The sequence below is a fragment of the Zingiber officinale genome, chromosome 7B (assembly GCF_018446385.1).
Source record: "Zingiber officinale cultivar Zhangliang chromosome 7B, Zo_v1.1, whole genome shotgun sequence".
NCBI lineage: Eukaryota > Viridiplantae > Streptophyta > Magnoliopsida > Zingiberales > Zingiberaceae > Zingiber > Zingiber officinale.
The window spans coordinates 118,001,595-118,023,090 of NC_055999.1; the positions used below are offsets into that span (position 1 = coordinate 118,001,595).

The 21,496-nt window shown below is 37.7% G+C and overlaps 2 protein-coding genes across 4 annotated transcripts; both read left to right on the forward strand.

The window, feature by feature from the left end:
- Window positions 1–1,759: 1,759 nt before the first annotated feature.
- LOC122007166 (protein POLYCHOME-like) lies at window positions 1,760–6,698 on the forward strand. Of its 3 annotated transcripts, none has more exons than XM_042562972.1 (6): window positions 1,760–1,885; window positions 1,992–2,121; window positions 2,196–2,260; window positions 2,361–2,427; window positions 2,806–3,102; window positions 5,826–6,698. In XM_042562972.1, the coding sequence occupies exons 5-6, from the start codon at window positions 2,848–2,850 to the stop codon at window positions 6,321–6,323; spliced, it is 753 nt and encodes a 250-aa protein (XP_042418906.1). In that variant the 5' UTR covers window positions 1,760–1,885; window positions 1,992–2,121; window positions 2,196–2,260; window positions 2,361–2,427; window positions 2,806–2,847; the 3' UTR covers window positions 6,324–6,698. The 3 variants fall into 3 exon arrangements, with proteins under 3 accessions (XP_042418906.1, XP_042418907.1, XP_042418908.1); XM_042562973.1 differs by having other exon boundaries at window positions 2,809–3,102; XM_042562974.1 differs by lacking the exon at window positions 2,361–2,427.
- An 834-nt stretch (window positions 6,699–7,532) lies between these two features.
- Window positions 7,533–16,265, forward strand: LOC122007167 (AT-rich interactive domain-containing protein 5-like). Its single transcript, XM_042562975.1, has 13 exons — window positions 7,533–8,671; window positions 8,752–8,791; window positions 9,929–9,981; window positions 13,697–13,742; window positions 14,132–14,224; window positions 14,489–14,611; window positions 14,705–14,756; window positions 14,830–14,905; window positions 15,263–15,329; window positions 15,425–15,475; window positions 15,552–15,644; window positions 15,721–15,817; window positions 15,897–16,265. Exons 1-13 carry the CDS (start codon window positions 8,046–8,048, stop codon window positions 15,902–15,904), a joined length of 1,425 nt encoding a protein of 474 aa, XP_042418909.1. The 5' UTR covers window positions 7,533–8,045; the 3' UTR covers window positions 15,905–16,265.
- Window positions 16,266–21,496: the final 5,231 nt, after the last annotated feature.

The window sequence follows — 21,496 nt, forward strand, 5'->3', positions numbered from 1 at the left end:
TGGCAATGCACTTAATATGTCTCATACAGTATGGTGAGAATATTGCTTTCTGAAATTACCCAATGTGAAGTCCTAATCTATCAAAATTCATTGTAAACGAATACTGTTTAGGACTAGCATAGCATTTAGGTTTTCTAAGATTGTATATATGTATCTAGAATTCTAGATACACATACACACAATAATGATAAGATATTTAAGAGATTTTGCTCACCCAACTTGAATAAGTTCCAACCATTTGTTACTCTGATAATGCAATTATGTAACAGAGTTACTATGACACCAGAAAGAAATGTAAACCTTGATCAATGATACATCCAATATTCAAACAATAAAAGCTTTCAATCAGAAAAACAAAATGGATCATTTTTTCAAATAAATGAGAAAAAGCTGAAACAATCAGATGAAAAAAATTTGGCATAATAGACTTTAATGCATGTCATTCAAAAATTACAAATAACTCATTTAATTTATAATTAAGTGTCTGACATATTTTATAAACTCCAGAGTATAAACAATTGGCATAGCTAAATAAGTAATTTTATCATGCCAAAATAAGAAAGCTATATCACTAATCTGAACAAAGTTGCTCTTACAAAACTGATGTTAGAAGAACATGATTGATTTTACTTGTCTAGCATATGATGCATCATTATAGAACAGACTTGCTCAAATTTGCTTCCACGAAATAAATGAAGTTATAAGTTTACATGTGACTTACTTTTCATTCAAATACCTAGTTTATTAAATCAGCTTGTCTCAAGAGTATTATATATATATAAAACTGATATCTTGCACGTCGCATAGTGCGTGACTGCACAAGCAGGATATCAGTATGATTTTTTATTTTTTTTAAAATTTTTATTTTTAAAATTTAATATTTTCTCGAATATAAATATCAAATATATTACTATAACCCACAAACGGATTACTATATCCATAAATGTCAATTTTTTTTTCCGTTTTTAATTTTTCTTTTAACTGAATACTATAATCCAGTTGAAATGCTTGAACCCTAGAGGTAAAATCTTGAATTTTTTAATATAATTTTTTTTTTAAAACTCTTTACCCCTAGCATTTAAGCATCCCAATTTGATTATAGTATTCAAGCTAAAAAATTTTTAAGATGTTATCGCTAAGGTTCATGTTTCCTAATTGAATTATAATATTCAATTATAAAATAATAAAAATTAAAAATAATAAATGTTTATGGGTATATTAATATATTTATATGGTATAGTAATATATTTGAGATTTATATTAAAAAAATATTAATTTTAAAAAATAAAAATCATAAAATAAAATAAAAATAAAATAACGCACGCTGATATCCTGCCGTGCACAGTTTGGAACTGTGCGACGATATATATTAGTATTTTTAAAAAGCCTAGATAAATGCTTTTTTTTAGGTAGAAAAAAGGGAAAGTGTATTTATCTTTTAAAATTTATTAATCGTTTTGAGCAAATATTAAATTTACTGCTTATAATTGAAGGCTTTTAAATAAACGTGCTAAATTTGAAATAAAAAAACACGGGAATTAATTTGCAAGGGCCAAATCAGGAAAATCATGAAACTACAGGGGCCTTAAATTTTTCCCGAAACTAATTATTATCTTAATGAGGTCTGTTAAATTGAACCTGCGGGACATCTGCCTCGAATTATTTGTCCGCCAATTCTCCAAATTTGAAATTTTGAACGGGCGGAATATGTCCTACCATCGTTTCGGCGGTGATTGGAAACTAGTTGCTAGTCGTTCCACGGCTCGATCCGCATCCGCTCTGAGAGTCCCGTCACCGCCTCGGGTTCCTTAAAACCGAAACCCTCTCTCCCTTCACTCCTTGCTCCCTGGCCGCCGATCGTCCGGAGAACGAACGCTTCTTTCGGGTGAGAAATGTCGATCGCCGTCCAAAATGCGTCTCTTTTCTTTGATTCGATTCGATTTGTTTTTTTTTTTCTTGAGATTCGCTGATCTGATTTTGTTTTCCTGAAGGAGGAGGAATCCGCAGATTTGGTTTTGTTTCGAAAGGTAAATTTGCAGATCCGTTTTGGTTTCGATGTGTTGAGCACGGAGTTTGAAACCGTCACCAGGTGTAAAGGAGAAGAATCTGAAGCCTTTTTCAGTAAGAAATATCGTTTCTCCTGATACATGTCTATTTCTCGATAATTTTCAGCTCATCTTTGCCAATGGACGTAGGGTATCTCCTCATTTGGGAATCGCTAAGAAAAGAAGGAAAGGCAACGAAGCTGACGGCTGTATTGGTAAGCATACGATCATAGATTATCAGTTGTGCACTTCCTTGTTCAATTAACCGTGGGTTCCTTGTATTTGCTATGAACTAAGGTGTTGTTGATTCTTTAGGGTTTTCTCGTTTCCTTGGATATTCTTTTCTACAAAGATCCAAGTTGAGAATCCATTGCCTGTCTCGGTAAGAAATGGGTCACATAAATGCAAATGTTTTGTTTTAGTTCTTCAATTGCTTAGGGTTTACAGCTGCTGGTGGTCATTTTATCATTTCCCCCCAAATTTATCATTTCTTTTTCTTTTACCTTACCTTCTTTTGTCAATGTGCAACGAGATAAATTAGGCTAAGAATGGTGGATACGTTCATAGAAGATCGATGAATGATCTAGTCAAATGCATTGAGTTAGTGTTGATTGTTCAGGGACGGTAGGCATAGTTGTAAAATGCTTTTCAAACTATATTAGGAGGTTTAGAACATGATATGAGTTTGTACAAGAATGATGGCATCAGAAAAAAGACAGCTAGTTTAAATGAATTCACAATTTGTTGGTTTCATGTGCAGTAGTTCTGTTGAAGTAGGCTTTGTGTTCTGGCATAAGAAAGAATGCCAGAGGTGAGTGAAGGCATGAACCGAAATTCAGCTGAAAATGTTGCCACTGGGTTCTGGATCAGGAGGCCTGCTTATCCGATAGGTTTAAGAAGATCCAGATCAAACAACCTCCAGAATTTCATGTCCCCGACTGATAACAAAGAGAATATTCCCCCAACAACTGCAAGGCATTTGGCTAGGCAAAGGAAGAGTCCGTTGCCGCATTGGTATCCTCGAACTCCTCTCCGTGACATCACAGTCGTTATCAATGTAAGAAAGTCTGTCTCTATACTAAATTTACCTTGTAGGAATATTTTTGCATTTATATGTATACACAAAGAACATATGTGTCAATTCTTACAATTTTTGTTTGATGGAAGGATCAATATACTCAATCCTTCTTTTTTGAGCCTTCTGTGTACTATCTACACTGGAATTAATTGTCATCATTATCTTTTAGCACCTGTATTCTTGTTCTTCTCTCCATTTATTGTTCATATCTCTCCTTTAGGTTTCATAATCACTAGATTTTGAGTTTTCCAGATATTCCCTCTTGTTCAAATTATTTACTACAATGATTTTACTTTGTTGCGGTTATCTTTGATATTCTGCATTTCCATTCTTTTATTTGAGAGAACAAAAAAATAGATAGCATATCAAATCTATTTAGAAGTTAAATACTTGATATACAAGTATGCATATGCATACATGTAAGGTGAGAAATGAAATATAAGGAAATTTGGAAGATATAACAGTTTAGCCATTAAATCTTCCACTCCAATTTGCTTATAATCATAGTTATTTGAGGTGTGAGATGTCCCAAAAGTGCATAGGTGTTGTTGGGCGAGATGTTAGGGGTAAGGTGAGACGCATGACTTACAGAAATAAGATACTTTGGATATAAATTTTTACAATTCAAATATATATATGGATTTTTTGCTAAAATATTTCACTAACAAAATTCAAATATTTCACAAACTATTAAATAATAATATAAATATAAAATTCACTAACATTCAAATATTAAAATAGTTTATCTTCATAATCAAAATCAAAATTCAAATTAAAGAAAAATCAAAATCAATTGAATGAAACTTCTAAACTAATTTACAATTTGAATTTGTGAGGAACAAAAAAAAATCATTAGAATGTAAATTTTAAATTAATTTACAATTTGATTATGTGAGAGTAAAAAAACAAAACCGATAAGAAAACTTATGAACATAAATTTGTAAGGAAAAAAACATTCCGTTACGACAAAATAAAAGGAGAAAAGCAAGAAAGTATAGTCAAATGACAAAATCTAGAAGATTGATGTTGATGTTGTAGGTGAGAGAAGAGTTCATTTTTGAGAAGGGAGTGGAGGAGACGTTGATGTTGGTTTTTTAGGGGAGAAGAAGAGTCATGCAAGAGAAAATCAGTGAAATAAGTTTGCAAGGGACTAAGGGGCATTTTCAATGGTTAAAGCTCAAAATGAGTTTTTTTTTTTTTTTTTTTTTTTTTTTGTAATTTTCAATATGCCGCATCATAGGCATAAAAACTTGTTACTCTCTCCACAATAAAAAAACATCCCAACAAACCTCAAACCTCATAGTTAATTAATTATTGGATTCACTCACATGGTTAATTTTGAAAGAAAAAAGCAGGTCTGAATTTTCATTTCTATTCTTAAACTAAAAACCTCAAATCTCATGCCCACAATGGTTCGAGCTTTTTTGTTTAGCTTTTTGGTTTCACAAATCTCTCCAAAAACCTTGCCTTGGAGATGCTCTAAGGGCATCTCCAATTGTTAGAATTCTACAAAATCATTTTTTATGATCCCAATATGCCACATTATGCCACATCAACATTTTAAAACCTATTGAAACATCTCCAATAGTTAGAGCTCCAAATGATTTTTGTGTGGTCCAATTCTTAGCATGTAATTGTATGGCTACATGCATTAAAAAGTAGCTTTGAAATTTTACTATTGCTCTTAAACTATAAATTTCAAATCTTGCAGTCACAATGGTTAGAACTTTTTTTTTCCAGTTTTTTTCATTTTACAAACAACCTTGCATTGGAGATGCTCTTAATGTTCATTTTCTAGGAGAGAGGAAGAGGCAAGCAAGAAAAATATGTCGCATGCATGCAAGTTAATACAATTTAATTAATTTAAAGGGTATTTAAGGTTTGGGTTGAATTGTTTTTAAAAAACTTCAATAAAGCTAGGAAAATCATACCTTAAGCACACCTTAACCTCTCAAAAGGCGCACGCTTCATTCAAATACTGTATCTAGGTCACTATCTAGGTGTAGATGGTGCACCTGGCTGTGCCTTGCGCCTAGGCACAATTAGGTGCATGCCTTTCATAACTATGCTTAGAATCAATTGTCATCGTGATCCATGGGAAATTCATATGCCTCTCTATCATTACCTCTTATTCATGAGTTTAGTTTGCCCAATATGGCCTTGATCCTTACAAGCACAAACTCCCTATGTCTTTGCCAATGGGCCAACCACATTTATTGATGGAAGAGGATGACAAACCTTTAATGGGTGTGTGTTGGGGTTGCAGGAGAGATATGTTGCCTTTGAAATGCACACAATCACAATTTCTATTACTTTGCAAAAGATTAGTTGTTTTCTATGAACATTCTAACTTCCTTGCTCACGCACCATCTCTATATTGTTTAAACTGACTATAACGGCTTGGAAGATTAGGTTACTGCTAATTATGTTGCTTCCATAGCAACCATACAATCATGTAATTGATCACAATTAGTCGAGTTCATCTCTGTTATTTAATATATATAAAAAATTGTTTGTTGGGTGTTTTAGCTATCCCATGTATTTGTAACACATTTCTGTAGTTCTTCTTGCTCAACCTGGCCGAGAAGCATATATTGATAGGTAGCATTTTCTCTTTTTATTTTTTCCTGCTCATATGAGAATACTCTCATTTATGTGCATTTCTATTGCTGTGGTGTGATGGTTTTTTATGGGTATTCTAGGCCTTGCAGAGGAGAAAAATGCGTAGTAGAGCAACCAATGCACAACAGAGGAACTCCAATCCTGAAGAATTGTCTATCGGTGGCCCAGTAGCTGATGATGAGCTGAATGCTTCTGAACATACTCCTATCACTCAAGTTCTACCTTTCGATGTTTCTGATAACTCTCCAAGTCTTGCAGATACTCCTATTAGCCAAGTTCTCCCTTCTGATGTTTCTGATACCTCTCCTAGCCCTTCGGATAGAAGCTTTTCGTCCGTTACTCCTCTTGGAAACGATATGACTACCCCATCTTGTTCCAATGTCTCCACCACAGAGCATCCTTCGTGCTCGGAATCTGTTTCTAGCAAAACATCAACAGAAGATCCAAAATCAGTGGAGTACGAGAAAAAGCTCCAGAAAATCATCGAGGAGCTGGAATTGGTTGTGAAGGAGAAATTGAAGATGACACCCAAGAAACCTGCGCAGAAGTCCACACGCATTCTTATGTCTATGAGATAAATACAAAGCATATTTTTCATGGTGAAGGGTTATTGCAGCATCTCTGCTGCTCATACCGCCTCTCATTCTATCCTCCTCTAGAATCCATGGTTTAAGCCAGCATCTCTTCTACCTTTACCATGGGTCAAGACAGTATCTCTGCTGTCTATACGATGCTGGAAGTAATTGCTAGTTTTAAGACAGTATCTCTGCTGTCCACATGCATTTTGCTACAGTACCCTTTGAATTGGTTTGGCAAATTTGATCCTCTTCTGGCACCTTTTCTGGTACCTGATATAACACACTCGATCAGGCTGAAAAAAAAAAATTGTGAGCATTGTACATTTTCCTCAGACAATAAAAGTAGACAATATAATTCGGTACTTCTTTTCTACACTTAGACATTTAATTGTGAGCATTTAATTCATCTACTACAAACGGATTACTGGCTCAGTCGAGGAAGTTCACTGCAGAGGAATGGTATACAATATTTTTATTCGCACAAATATTTTTTTTTAATTCAAATTAATATTTAAATATGTTTTATTTGCACAGATAGTATTAAAACCTATATGATTGATTCTGGATTTTACTTGAATGATATTTGATGGGTTCCATATATCTCTCACAATAAGGGAATATTTTTTGATAAGATATTGCGATGATATAATAATGTTGTCTTTTAAAAGAGGTTGCTATGGGTTGATAGGCTATATGTTAAAAGTTATCTTGTATTCGGCTAACAAGACTAGTTAGACCAAGTGTCTAATATGTATGATTAGATCTAAAGTTTAATCGGTTGGATCATTCGATCAAACTAATCTTCTCGTATTATTCGGCTCTGAATGGTGCTAACAACTTGGGGTCTCATAGATACTGAGAGATTTAGGATTTAATTGAACTAAGGGTTCGATCGAATGACCGCTTAGTCGAGCCAATTGACCGTGCTGACCTCGAATGTTGACTCTTTCTTAATTTTGACGCAAATTCTGCGGTATCTTTTATCATGAAAAGCAAGTTAGTATTTTGAATATTTCATTTAATATATATTACCACATTTAAAAATTTATTTTAAATTATCATAATAAAAGAGGTAAATAAAGATGAATGAACGAATATATAGAATTTCAAAATTTCTTAATGGAGTTTAGAAGAGTTTGAGCCCAAATTCTTTAATGGGCTTTGATTTGGGCCTCCAAGCTGGTTGATTGAAATCCGGTCACTGGTTCGATTCTTTGTTCCTTGAATAGAGTCTAGGGTTTACAAAAGGGGCAAATCGGAAGGATCGCGGTGCTCGAATTTTTTTCAGCCATTTGGCAAAGTCGCAACGTTTCTATCAAATCCGGTCGTTAGGGCGTGCGGCATCTCGACCAAGCTAAGTTATTAATTTCCTTCCTTGAAGAAATTTACTGCTATCAGGAACTCCGATTTCTCCTGCTCGCGGTCAAGTTTTGATTTCCAGTTTGAACCTACGCGAACTCAAAGCCCTAGGTTTTTTGGGGGAATGGTGGTTGAATGTTATGTGGGAGAAGAGCGTAAATATTGGTTTTTGATGGATAGATCTTTATTTTGGAGTTGGGATTTGAGCGAAATTGGAAGCTTTTATTCTCAGTAATTGCTGTCGCTAAAGATCACCATTGTTGAACCTGAACCTGGATTTTTAATCTAGTGCTGTAATATTTGACCAAAGCCACGGTCAAGAATACCTACTCTCTCTTTCTCTCTTTTTAATTTGTTGAGTCAATGGACGAAATAAAGGATACAAGTGGCTCTGTAGCAAGTACTGAACCAGAGAAGGACATGCTAGAGATTACTGAAGATGAGCATGTTAATGAGGAGACCGCAGATGTGGAACTCACACCTCTAATTGATAATAACCCTTTAGTTGAGAATAACTCTGTGATTCAAGCAGAAAACTTCACTAAACTGCATGAGGAGCCTGTTTCGGTTGAACATACTGCCAGAAGCGATGAGGCACCGCAAGGTGATCCTGCTTCGAAGACTGATGTCGTGGATGCCTCTCATCAGGTTGCTATTGGTGATGCAATGACAGAAGAGAAGATTAAGGAAGAGAATGTGCAGCTTGAGAATGGGCAGTCGCTTGTCGCAATGGATGAGAAGGAAGATGACTCTAAAGTGAATCAAGTTACTGAGGCCACTGTAAAGCAGGAAAAGGGGAAGGAAGATGATGAAGAAGGTGCAGAGGGTTATATCCAGTCTTCTGAGTTTGACTCTTTTTTGGATGGTGAAGATTCTGGGACAGAGGATCAGCAATCAGCTTTTATGAAAGAGATTGAGAACTTCTACAAAGAGAGGAGCTTGGAGTTTAAGGCACCTAAATTTTATGGCGAAGGTTTGAACTGCCTAAAGTGAGCACAATTCTTCACTCTTTTCCGGCTATGTATTTGCTTTCACCTCGAGTAAATGTCTAAAATATTTCTTGGGTCAGGTTATGGAGGCAAGTGACGAGATTGGGTGGCTATGACAAGGTACCTCAGAGTTATCTTCTAGACATTTGTCCTTTGGTTTCAGTATCAAATTTGTTTCTTTATTATGGTCAGTTTCATAGAAATTGTATTTTCTAAAATACTAGCATTTTTTTTTGCATATGTAAAATCAAAGATGTATAGAAATTTAATTTGCTCAAATAATTTCTGTTAAATACCATGTTTGGTTACTGAAGTTCCATTGGATCTTCTATTGATATTTTCTTGTATTACTATTTTTGTAATCCAGAAGCCTTTGATTGTTTGTATATTCCATTTTGGGAGTTGTGTTTCCATTTGGTATATAATCTTCCTTCGGCGTTGATTTAAATGTAACTGAATGATGGTACAATTTCAGCCAGTTCATTCCACTGAATCTACTGTTTATATTTTTTTCTTTATTACTTTTTGTGTAATGAAGGGGAGCCTTGACGCAACGGTAAAGTTGTTGCTTTGTGACCAAAAGGTCACGGGTTCGAATCCTGGAAACAACCTCTTGTAAAAAGCAGGGTAAGGCTGCGTGGATCCTTCCCCGGGACCCCGCATAGCGGGAGCTTCGTGCACCGGGCTGCCCTTTTATTACTTTTTGTGTAATCCCAAAGTCTTTGATTGTTTGTATATTCCATTTTAAGGTTGCATTTCTATTTGGTATATAATCCTCCTCGGGTTTTAATTTAAATATATTTGAATGTCGACACAATTTCAGTCAGTTCTTTCCTTTCATTTTGGTCTAATTTCTTACCTTGCATTTTGTTTCCATTTGGCATTGATTTAAATGTAACTGAGTGATGACACAAAACTAGTTTAAGGTTGTGGGTTAGGTTGTTTTGTGTTTATCAACAGATTAATAACATACTTGCTTGCAGACTCATTAGCATGCTTAGAAGAGCAAACTTGATCCTAAACATGTGATTTTATACTGGGAGTACTCTTTCTCTTAATGAAACAAAAAATATGCTGTAAATGCTACCTTAAAATTTATATTTCTTGTTGCTTTTCCTGACTTCTGGTAGTAGCAACCAAAACATTCAAACACATATTTTATTTGATGCTTCAACAGTTCAATCACACCATCAAAATTATTTTGAACTACTTAAGTAGGCATAATATTAACAAGAGTACTTATTTTGGTTTCTTTAGGTGACATCATGCAAACTTTGGCGACAAGTGGGAGAATCATTCAAGCCTCCAAAGTAAGTATTCTAACCCATTAGTCTAATATGAAAATTCTAGTTAATTTATTAAAAATTGATATAATTGATTTGATTATTGTTATGTGATATAGCTTTACATAGCATTCATACAAGGATAAGTTCTATGTAACACCCAGTATTATAACCTGCATCATTTTTTTTTTTTTTGTTATGATTCTTTACATTACTTATTTAACCAAAACTGCCAATTAAAATTCAAGGATCTAAATTTCTTCTTACATGCCTTGATTCACCTGCCTAGTAGTAAGTGATGCATATAAGATTTAGGGCTTTGTTTTAATGTTTGTTTGAGTTTTAGATTTTAAAAATTATTTTAAAGTGTTTTTAAAAAGGTTTGTTATATTTGTTAAGGTAAGCTAAACCTTGTCCAATGAGAAGTGCTGTTGTTAGGTGATATAGCTTTACATAGCATTCATATAAGGATAAGTTATATGTACCACCCAGTATTCTAACCAGCATCATTTTTTTTTGTCATGATTCTCTACATTACTTATTTAACCAAAACAACCAATTAAAATTCAAGGATCTAAATTTCTTCGTACATACCTTGATTCACCTGCCCAGTAATAAGTGATTCATATAAGATTTAGGGCTTTGTTTTAATGTTTGTTTGAATTTTAGATTTTAAAAGTTATGTTATATTTGTTAAGGTAAGCTACACCTTGTCCTATGAGAATTGTTGTTTTTTTTGGTTTATAAAGGGATTTAGATACATTATGTATTTTATTCCTTAGTTTAATAAAATTTCCTTCGGTCTTAACTTTTGATTCTCTTTGTGAGATGGTTATGGTTATACTCGTGCGCCATCAATTTTATACTCAGTATTGGATAAAGTTGTACTAGAAATGAATTTGGTTTAGTCTCTTTGATACACCTATCCTAGCTCTCTCATCGATTTATTTTACTTCCCTTAAGAACTTGAGCCTCCTACACTGACATGATCACAAGTCTTAATTTACATGATATCTTCCCATCTCATGTTTGGTGTGATCCCCTCTTCATTTTCTACTTGACCTCTCACTCTCCCTTAAAGCTTATTGACCCAATTTCTTGCGAACTGTGCACATCTCCCCATCATTAGGATTGCTCTTTTTCCTCCAACCACTATCTCGTTCTCATGAAAATTGGCCCCTTTTTGTGAGATCCTAACATGCATGACCTTCCTCTCAAGAAACTTACACTCGATGTCACAAACTTCAATCTCTTCATGCATAGACGATATTTGTGCCTATTTTTTGTTCCTCGATATCTCCGATGTGGGTGATATCAACACAAGATGCTTGTTATACTCTTCTCCCTTCTACAACATAAGCCACTGAAGGTAGAGCATCTATGCCCGCGTTGCCTGGGAAGAGCTTACAACTAACACAACCCCACACATTCTGCAATACAAGTGCAATGATTCCTCTACCCACCAATTCCACTCCAACACCTTGACCATGACTTCTCTTGCTTCCTCTGCCAACTATGTGAACCACCTACACCATGCCGCTCTTACGTTGTCATCGATCAAGGACCTCACTTGCTCACCTCTTGACCTATGCCCTATTTGTTATCAAGGCCACCACACCATTGGCGATGGTTGCTCCCTAGTGTCATGCATCCCCCTTCCTATGTTTTTGTCACACCCTTTTTTCCATGGTTGTCTTATTGTTTGTACTATCAATCTCCACCACAACTTCCTCTTTTGCTAAGCCTGTCCTTAGAATCCCATTGCTTCCTTTGGTAGATCTATGCCTTGTGCCTATCATGCTCTCCTAGCAGTAGTGTTGACCTCGTAGGAGTCGCTCTCTGATACTCACCGATCCTCTAACACCTTTTTCAGCAATCGCAAGTCTACAATACTATTTCCCTTCATCAATGCGACATGAAATTTCTCTTTTGCACTTGTGGGTGAGCCTCAATTTAAGATGTGATCAATTTTTTTAATAGTCTTTAAAAAAACTTTTGGCATACTGATTCATTCTCCTATTAGGATCTGATCAAATGCTTGGATTCAATCCAAGGATTTTGAAGAGTGACATATGATACAAGAATTGGGGGACTCTAATGTCCATTGCAAGCACGGCTTGGATCAATTACAAGATTATGTTCCTTCCCAAGTGCCCATTGCATCAAAAAAATTGCAAGATGGATTACAAGAAAGAGGAGCTTCACCAACTAATCAAGATTTGACCATTTCAACACCAAAGAAATTCTCATGATTACAGAAAAATTGTGACTTATTTTAGAAACTTAGTTTTGCTTATTTAGTTAGTTAATTAAATAATAGTTATTTTTCCCTCAAAAGTTTTATATATAATTGTACATCATTCAAAGAAGTCCTATGATATTGACCATTGGAAAGAAATTCTACTAAGTAATGGATATTATAATATGCTTCGGGTGATATAGTAAATTGTCCCCTTTCATAGATAATTACTCCTCCAGAGGTATTCGTCTATCTTTCCTTACTGCGAAGGAAATTGATTTTTTTTAATTATTATTTATTTAACTTACCTAATTTATTTAAATCTTAATTCAGGATCCAAATTAGAGAATTTGGTAATTTACTGAATACATTTGAACTTCCATCTTTACATATTGATTTTGTCATAGTACACCCCTTTAATCCTTTGCCTTCTTCCTTGATGTTAGTAGTATCTATAGGAAGAGATGACCAAAAGAAAGGTGTCAATAAGGATAATGCTTAGTCCCTCAAGAATTAAAAGGAAAATAAAATAGAACTATTTGTTACTAATTTGAAAGGGCCTCCAAAGAAGCAAGTGATACAGAATTTATTTTCTTGAGAAATAAAGGGTAGATGAACATACACCAAAATGTCAGCCAAGGAAATTTTTTGAAGAAATCATGCTTAACAAAATTGTAAAGTAATTATTACTTATGCTTGGGTACAATAACAGAAAGATATTGATAACTCAGTGGGAGTCAGGTTCTTCTTGGTCAGAGAGAATGGTGCATTTTAAAATTAGGGCTTAATTTTAGTGTTTACTTTAAATTTTGAGTTTTAATCTTTTAAAATTGTTTAATGTTTTTAAAAACGTTTTGTTATATTTGTAATGGTAAGTTAGATCTTGTCTTAGGAGAACAGATCTTTATTTTTGGTTCATAAAAAGAATTTGAATCCTCGTGTGATTGATTCAACATTTTGATAAAAAAAAAAGGTTCTCTTTTTGTGAGTTCCAATTTTCAGTTAGAGATCAATAATTTCTCTATGTGATTTTCAATGTGAGATCAATAATTTCTCAATATCAGATATTTATTTCTCCACGTGGCATCAATTTCGGTAGTAAGAGTCTTTGTGAGTTTTGTTCAATTTTGGTATTGCATCAATATGGAGTTGTGAGAGATATTGTACAATAATCTGTCTCATACTTGTACAATATCTGACACATGAGATGTTATAAAAAGGATTGCACTTTAAGTGATGCTTTGCAAATATGTCGTATGAAGATGCATGAAAATAGGTTTCAGAATATGTAGAAGACTCGTTCTTTGAGCCTTTCTGAAATGATATTAAGTAGTTTGCGATGCCAATATACATTGGTGGAATTTTACACCAAATTGATTGTGAAAATAAAGCCAAAGATAATATATGTTCCAAGAATTGTCTTCTATAACTTCCAACAATATCATCTCCAGATTACTTTTGCTTCTATCATATTTGGCTGATTCTTTATGATAATTCTTCCAGGACGTGTACTACTGTGTCGTGGACTTTCAGGATTTTCTATGAGAAGGTAATGGATATATCACTTTAAGAATTTCAAGCAGAATCTCAGGAAGAAAAGTACATTATAATTTTTTTTATTAAACTTCAAAATGACTCTATACATCTTGTACTAATTTTGATTCTCAATATTTTTGAAGAGTTGCTACCTATTCAACATTTGTTCTCTGATTGATGTTAAAAATTACGACAGAAACTATAAAATACTTTAGCCTGGCATATCTAGAGCACTAGAATTGATAGTGAAAGGGGAACACATTTGCTTTCTTCCTCTTGTCACTACTGTGGTTTCTTGTTTCATTGTTCGCTTTCCATCTTTCTTAGTTCTTTGTTTTGCAATCATTTGTCACCAATTCTCTCTTGAATAATTGTGTTGGATAATTCATTTGTGACTTGCAGGCACTTCTCGAATACGAAAAGCATAAAATTCAGACTGGAGAGCTCCAAGTGCCCATTTCTTCAGTTCCAGAGCCTATTATTTCTGAGCAGCAGGTAATTTTTAGCTTTTGTTTTATATTGAATCAAGATCTTGTCTTTTTGTATAGATAACATTGCATTGTTGATGGTAACATTTCATGTGTATAAGGTTTATTTGTCTGGCCTAAAGTATTGTTAGTTGATGATAACATTTCATATGTACAAGTAGCAATGGTTTGCAATGTCACTGCCTCAGTAGATGAGTGATTCCAGTAACTTATTCAATAGTTGTTACTATTTAAAATGTTAATCATGTGCATGCCTTTGAGTCATTTGCAGATTGGTGGAAACCAATCATCTGGTTCAGGCAGAGCTAGAAGGGATGCTGCAGCGCGTGCTATGCAGGGTTGGCACTCTCAGCGCTTGCTTGGTAACGGAGAAGTTGGAGACCCAATTATTAAGGTCGTAAGATGTTCTGCTATTATTAAGATTATCGTGTTGGCTTTCATCAAGTTTTTATGATTTTAGACGCTCATTTTTCTTTTGCTTTTGTAGGATAAGAGTTCATTTCAGTTACCAAAACGCGATAAGCATCTTAAAGGCTTAGGTTTGGATCCTTAAACAAGCTTTTGTACATATCATCAATTTCTGGTTGCTTATTTTTCGTGAAATATTTGAAGGTGGAATGAAGAGAAAGAAAACACCGGGCCTCGAACATTCAGTCAAATTTGCACGTACTAAAGACATTAAACCACAGTTAAGATTCCTCTTGATCAGATGATACTAATGCATATTGGCATCGACTATCTTCTTCAACTAAATCAGAATGAATCATAAATGTGCTCATGGACATAAAACCCTAATCGCTTGCTTCTTACACCTCCCAATATGCACCAAAATTGTAGACCTAGTTCCAATTGTTAGCAAAATTGATAATTTTCTCTCAACAAAGCTGACCTTCATTTCAACATTGTTGAGTTGAACCCATTATCCAACCTCTCATAATCCATGGCTTGCTTGTGGAAGTAGAATAGTTTTTATTTTCCTGTGTCTGTTTGCTTAACCTTGCCAATTTGAGGGTAGATGCTCTAACAATTGATGTGCTTGTTACAGAACTGATTCCATGGTTTTTGATGTTGGGACTCCTGCTGATTGGGTGAAGATCAATGTTCAACGAACGGTATTTTCTTTTTTATTTTTGTTGCACAGAAACCTTCATCGCACTTAAGGCTTCTTTATAGTTGAATACTCTCTTTCGCCGTTTTTTGTGTGCAGAAAGATTGTTTCGAAGTTTATGCTTTAGTTCCCGGGCTTTTGCGCGAAGAGGTAGCTAGTGTAATGCACTCCTGTTAAACTCGTACATATTCATGAGGCTGATATTCACCAAATTCACTAATATCAGGTGCATGTGCAATCGGATCCTGCTGGACGTTTGGTTGTTTCCGGTGAGCCAGAACAACCCGATAATCCCTGGGGTGTTACTCCTTTCAAGAAGGTGTATATCTGAACGTGCGTCTAAGTTATTTAGATCTACTCCTTTTTTATCTCAATGACAAACATTCTATCCTTAGGTTATCACCTTACCTTCACGCATCGATCCACACAAGACGTCAGCGGTCGTAACCCTTCATGGCCAACTGTTTGTTCGTGCCCCGTTCGAGAATTCAGGTCTAACCGCAACCGTACTCCTAAAACATCATATTTTCGTGATATCTAGTCTAATCTTCATTCTTCTTGCTTCTGCCAGACATTTAGAGCTGTCCTACTAAGGTGACAAGAACACATTGTTGTTGCGGTCTGTGAAAGCTGATCGATCGGAAGCTTATCCTTGAAAGCTTCACTGCAAGTCCTGCTTCCTGACCATCTGATCCTGATTAGGTATTTAGTTGGAATCCATTAGGATGATTGATGTAGGTTAACAATAATTGTAGCAGTTTACCTATGCCCATTTGTAAATGAAGATGGATTATTTAATCGACTTCTTTAAACTTATGGACACGGTATATTTTAGCTAATAAACACATTAAGACTTTTAGCAGGCCATGTGTCAACTCTAATGTATAATTGTAATCGTACTATGAGACTTTTTTTTGTAGATTGGAGAAGTATTTGCAAACTTTGTTATCTTAGAGCAAAAGAGATATCGTTCATCCTTGGAAAAAGGGGACATCCAAATGAAATATTTTGTATCAATTAAGAACTTGATCTCACGATCTATTAAAACAAATATTTACACATGCACTAATTGTGTCAATTTGCGGGACTATGGGCTTTAATATTGATCTTGTCTGAAAGTCGATGAGATGGATGTTGGGGATGTGACGTTCCTACTGATCTCCTGTGGACTTCGCTTTCGTTTGTAATACAAGCAGCGTCAGTGTTGAGCCAGGAAGGGGTCTTCCAGCGATGACCCTTCGACGTTCAAGTCAGTCTCCGACGAAGCAAGAAGCAAGAATTGTAGCGCAACAGTAGAAATTGTATGTAAAATATATCTCAGCTGATACTTGGACCCCCTTTATATAGAGTTCTGGAAGCGTGCGTACACGCCTCCCAAGGTGAGCACTTATCTCAATGTTTTACCTGAAAATATGTGTCAGTAAAGTGTCTTTGACACAGTACCTTAACAGACCGAATATATCTCTGAAGTGACAGTGGAAGTTTCTGTTGTATGATTTTCTGTTTGACCATGTCGTCTGTCAACGACACTAGCTCTCAAAAGGATGTCCAAAGATATCCTGCTGTGTCTGTTGCTTGGCCGAGCAGAATGGTCGCCCAGCTAGAATTTTGCTATCCCTGCGCTGTCTATTGTCACGCCGAGCGGGATAGCCGCTCGGTTGAAAGTCCCCTGTCCAAGTGTCGTCCGTTGCTGGGCCGAGCGGGATGATCGCTCGGTCGGAACCCCACTGTCGACATGCTCTATTGCTTGGCCAAGCGGGATAGTTGCTCGGCGAGCAGTTCACTGTTTGCGTGCTCGGCTGATGTTGAGTTTGCTGCTAGGCCGAGCGGAGGAGTCGCTCGGCTCGGTTTCTGCACGTTCCTTGAGCGTCGGTTTGATTACTCCGTGTTGGAGACGGTGGGTCGGTGCTTAACCTACGGTCGGAATATGCCTCGCCCGACCGGCCAAGGCCGTCCATCCGTTAACCGTCTTGACTTTGACCTCCACCGTGACAGTGGGGTGGAGCCCCTCATCATCACCGCATCACAAGCCTCCCCTTCAAGTCTAGTCGAAGGAGGCTATAGTCCAGCTAACTAGACCATTGTATGAACAAATTCCCTCCCGATCGGCCTTCGTCACTGTATGGACTCTGATCAGGATAGGCACGATCCTCGCTGATTGGCCTTTTAAAGCTTGTCGCTCGGTCACAGGCATGCTCCCTCGATCCGATCGAACGGACAAAGGTTTGCACTTGTAGAACTTTTTCCTCGGGCTATCTCGGGCGAGCGCATTGGTCGACGTCACCTAGGTTTCTTGGGAATTGTGCACATCCTCGCTCATTAAGGTTGAACATGTTCCCACGTCTTCCTTAATTGCCGACCTGTGATGGTGCGCCACGTGTCACACCCACAACCGCTACACCCTGACGTGACAGGCGTGATGTGACGTTTGGCGGTTTGAATTCAACGGTGAGATCTTAGTCTGAGTTTCCACGACCTAGATCGGACGGCTCTGGTCGGCCGAGCCCGGTCCTTATAAGCCCGCTATGCCGCTTCCTTCGCACACTTCGCGTGCAAGTTCTCCGATGACCGTCTCTTCGTTCTCCTGTGCGATCCTGTCTCCGACGATCCTCTGCGCCTCTCCTCCGGCAACCTCCGCTTTCCCGGTGCCCCTTTTTCCCATAAGCTCTCTCCCCATCGCGTCTGCTTTCGATCTGTTTTGGCCTCTCTTTTTGTTCCGACAATATTCAAGTGACCTTTCTTTCCCTTCGATCGCATTTCTTTTCCTTTTGCCTCTGTTCTTGAGATGACAAGCTCTTCCCAGTCGTCGACTCCTGTCCCTAAACTCGGGTACACATCCATGGAGTCTAGGTTTGATGGGGGCGACGTTAAGAGCCTGCGAGACTCCTTTGAAATTCCTCCCGATCATCAGATCATTATGCCCTCCTCGTCCGATCGACCCAACTCTGTGCCGACCGACTGCATTTGTTTCTTCCGGGACTAATTTATCATCGGTCTGTGGTTTCCCCTTCATCTCTTCATTCCTCCAGTGTGTAAATATTTTCACATTTCTCTTAATCAACTTGTGTCGAACTCCTTCCGACTGCTGTGCGACGCCATTGTCTTGTTTTGGCTACATGACATTCCTCTTATCCCCTGGATCTTTCATTATTTTTATTATCCTAAACTGTTCGATCCGGGGACCTTTCTCGTCCAGTTGCGAGTTATTTTGGTATTCTTCGACAAGATGCCACCTCCAACAAGCACTGAAAAGAGTATTTTTTCTTTATGCGCCTTCCCGATCAGTCAGACTTCCCGGCTAGTTGGCAGCTCGAAGTGGCGCCTCAGCCCCCTCTCAAAAGTTACAAGAGACGATCGGATTACTTGAACGCAGCCTCCATGTTAGCCGGTCACAGGTATGACATCCATAAGCTGCTGTTAGAGGGCGTCTTGTACATCTTCGGCCTGAGTCCGATACACACGCGGCTGCCGACCAGCCTAGGTATGAAGCCTCTTTACATCTTCGTTTGATGCTAACTGATTTTTGTTCTCTTGCAGCCGAAGTCATGATGCGAGCACGTATGACCGTCAAGGCGAAGCTCAAAGACGCCACGATCGATGCGGTGGCTAGTGAAGAACTGACAAGCCGAGGCCTGCAATCGGTCGACTCACATGACGATCCGCTCGGCGTGAGCGAGGAGACACCCGTTGGTGTGGGCGATGGCTGTTGGGATGTATACTATAATCCTAGCTTTTGTATGAACATATGTTTTGAAATATTTTGAAATGAGAATCACTTTGTTCAAATGTTTACATTTTATATTTATATATATGTCAATCCAGTTATCCATTTAATTTATATTGTAGATAACATGGTGTGTAGTGCCACACGGAAGATTATGTTATCGATTTCTTATAAATTATAAATAGTAGCTCACAACCAAGATGGATTGGGACAAACCATTGGAACGGTTGTAGTGTAATTTGGTATTAGTCTGTCTTGACTATAAAATTCCACTAGTACACTAAGCATGTATTGAGCAGGACCGTTTGAGGTTGTTCGATTTATACTGACTACATAAAAGAACAGAACCTCTGTTATTATGGATGTGCGCCCTCTTAATCCCTATACAATAACAAGCACGTATACTTAATATTTATTTCTTTAACTTATCAATGAGTGAGATTTATTCGTTAAATCAATAGGCCCGATGAGTTGGGAGATAGTATAATTTATATGATGTGTTGTTGATTATAGAAGGAATCTATGTCCTAATTATTTAGGTTGATGATGCCCCCTTGAGGAGTTTATAAGGATTATCATGTAAACCCTGTAGGTGGACTTAGTCCGGCATGATAATAAAATTAAGTGGTACTACTCTTGGAATCATATGTTAATTAATTGGGTTGTCAGTAACTCAATTAATTAACGGACATACAATATCTTAAACACGGGGAGATTAACGCACTCATGATAAAGAGCCCATATTGTAATATGGGATTGATGCGATAGTTCAATAATAACCCTTTAGTGGTATGAGTTATTATTAATGGACTTGGGTTAGGTATTCGGGCCGAACACAGGAAGCCCAAGCCCATCAGGAGACCTAAATCAATTTCTCCTCTAGGTCCCTGTTGTAGCCTCTATATAAAGCCTCGCATCCACCCATCCATAACTTGGTTTAGTTTAACTTAACTTGGTTTGGTTTAATTTAACTTGGTTTGGTTTAACTTAACTTGGTTTGATTTAACTTGATTTGGTTTAACTTGGTTATAGAAAGAAAGATTTTTTTAAAAGAGAATTCAGTTATAGAAAGAGAGATTTTTTCTAAACAGAATTCTGTTATTTTTTCTTTCTTTGTAACCGACGGTAAGCCTATAAAAAGGAGTAGGTGGTGGCTCCTAAAACCTAATTTTCTAATTCTCCACAATCCTCTTCTCTCCATGTGGCCGGTGCCTCTCTTCCTTTGCTAGGGTCGACGCCCCTCCTCACCTTGCTAGGGTCGCCCCTTCCTCACCTTGCAAGGGTCACCCCCCTACTCTCCTTGCTTAGGGTCGCCGCCCCCCTTCCTCTCCTAGTTAGGGCCAGCGCTCCTTCCTAGCAATCAATTGGTGGTTGGTGGCTTGAAGAAGAGAAAGAAGATTAGAATGTGCCCTATCTTAGAGCCTCATTTTGTAGCCGACGGTTTGGAAACTGAGAAGAGAAGGAGGGTGGTGTTGTCTTGGTAGATCGTCGCCCACACGATGTCTAAGAAGAGGAGAGGAATACGGCAGAAGATTAAGAGGTCTTTAGCTACAAAGAAAAGGTACAACTAGTTTTTTAATTCCGTTGCGTACCTAGTTTTGTTTTCTTTATATCATTTTTGGAATAACAACACAAGAGGCTAGCAATCTTGTACGTCGATCAAGGTGTGCTTTGATCATTCAAGAATTTGCTTGATTGATCAAACACATGTTTGATCGAACATGCGGGTTGCTAGGAAAAGTTCTGTTCTTGTATAATTTTTTTTACAAGAAAATTGAAACAGAATGAAATTCCAGCTCCTTCAAGGGCGAGGTCAGCCATGCGCCGAGTGGAGGAGTCGCCCCGGGTTCACAGCCTTCATCCAAGCAGTGCCCCGTCATTCCTGTCGAGGAGCCATCGGGCTCGGCCTCCTCCGATGTGCCATTGAACACGTGCAAGAGGCGCCGAGTTGAACCTTCATCGCGTTTTGCGGCGCAGTCGGCCGAGCGGGTTGAGATTTCGACCCCGGCTCTGGTTCAACAAATGGTGGTCTCCGTGTCGTCTGATCGGACATCGTCCCTTGCCGCTCTGCCCCAAGGGACTCTTGCCGTGCCGCCGGTGGCCTTTATACCGCCGACTTCGAAGCCCTCCAAAGTTGAGAAGCCCCGCATCCGTCCTACGACGGTGTCTTGCCCCTCGGGTTGGCAATCTCGGCGCAGTCAGCCTCGAGCGGCCAGCGCCATATCAGTGCGATCCTCCACTTGCCCACGGAGGAATACAGCGAGCCCAGTGTCGGGTATCAAGGCCCCGAGCATCAAATCAACATCCAGAGACTGCTCGCCAAGATCTGGGAGAACGCATGAGCCCGTGCGGCGATGATGCCTCTGGGCGCTTTCTTTTGCTTGTCCGTAGTACTGGGTGGAGAGCCTGGTCATGTGCCACAGACTCGCGTATTTAGAGGAGGGAGT

Bases quoted from the DNA above. Each gene is read 5' to 3' on its own strand.
- LOC122007167 (XM_042562975.1), top strand. From the start codon at position 8,046: ATGGACGAAATAAAGGATACAAGTGGCTCTGTAGCAAGTACTGAACCA. The intron at 13,743-14,131 runs GTAATGGATATA...TGTGACTTGCAG, and splicing joins TCAGGATTTTCTATGAGAAG to GCACTTCTCGAATACGAAAA. The intron at 15,476-15,551 runs GTAGCTAGTGTA...CACTAATATCAG, and splicing joins CCGGGCTTTTGCGCGAAGAG to GTGCATGTGCAATCGGATCC.
- LOC122007166 (XM_042562972.1), top strand. From the start codon at position 2,848: ATGCCAGAGGTGAGTGAAGGCATGAACCGAAATTCAGCTGAAAATGTT. The intron at 3,103-5,825 runs GTAAGAAAGTCT...TGGGTATTCTAG, and splicing joins ACATCACAGTCGTTATCAAT to GCCTTGCAGAGGAGAAAAAT.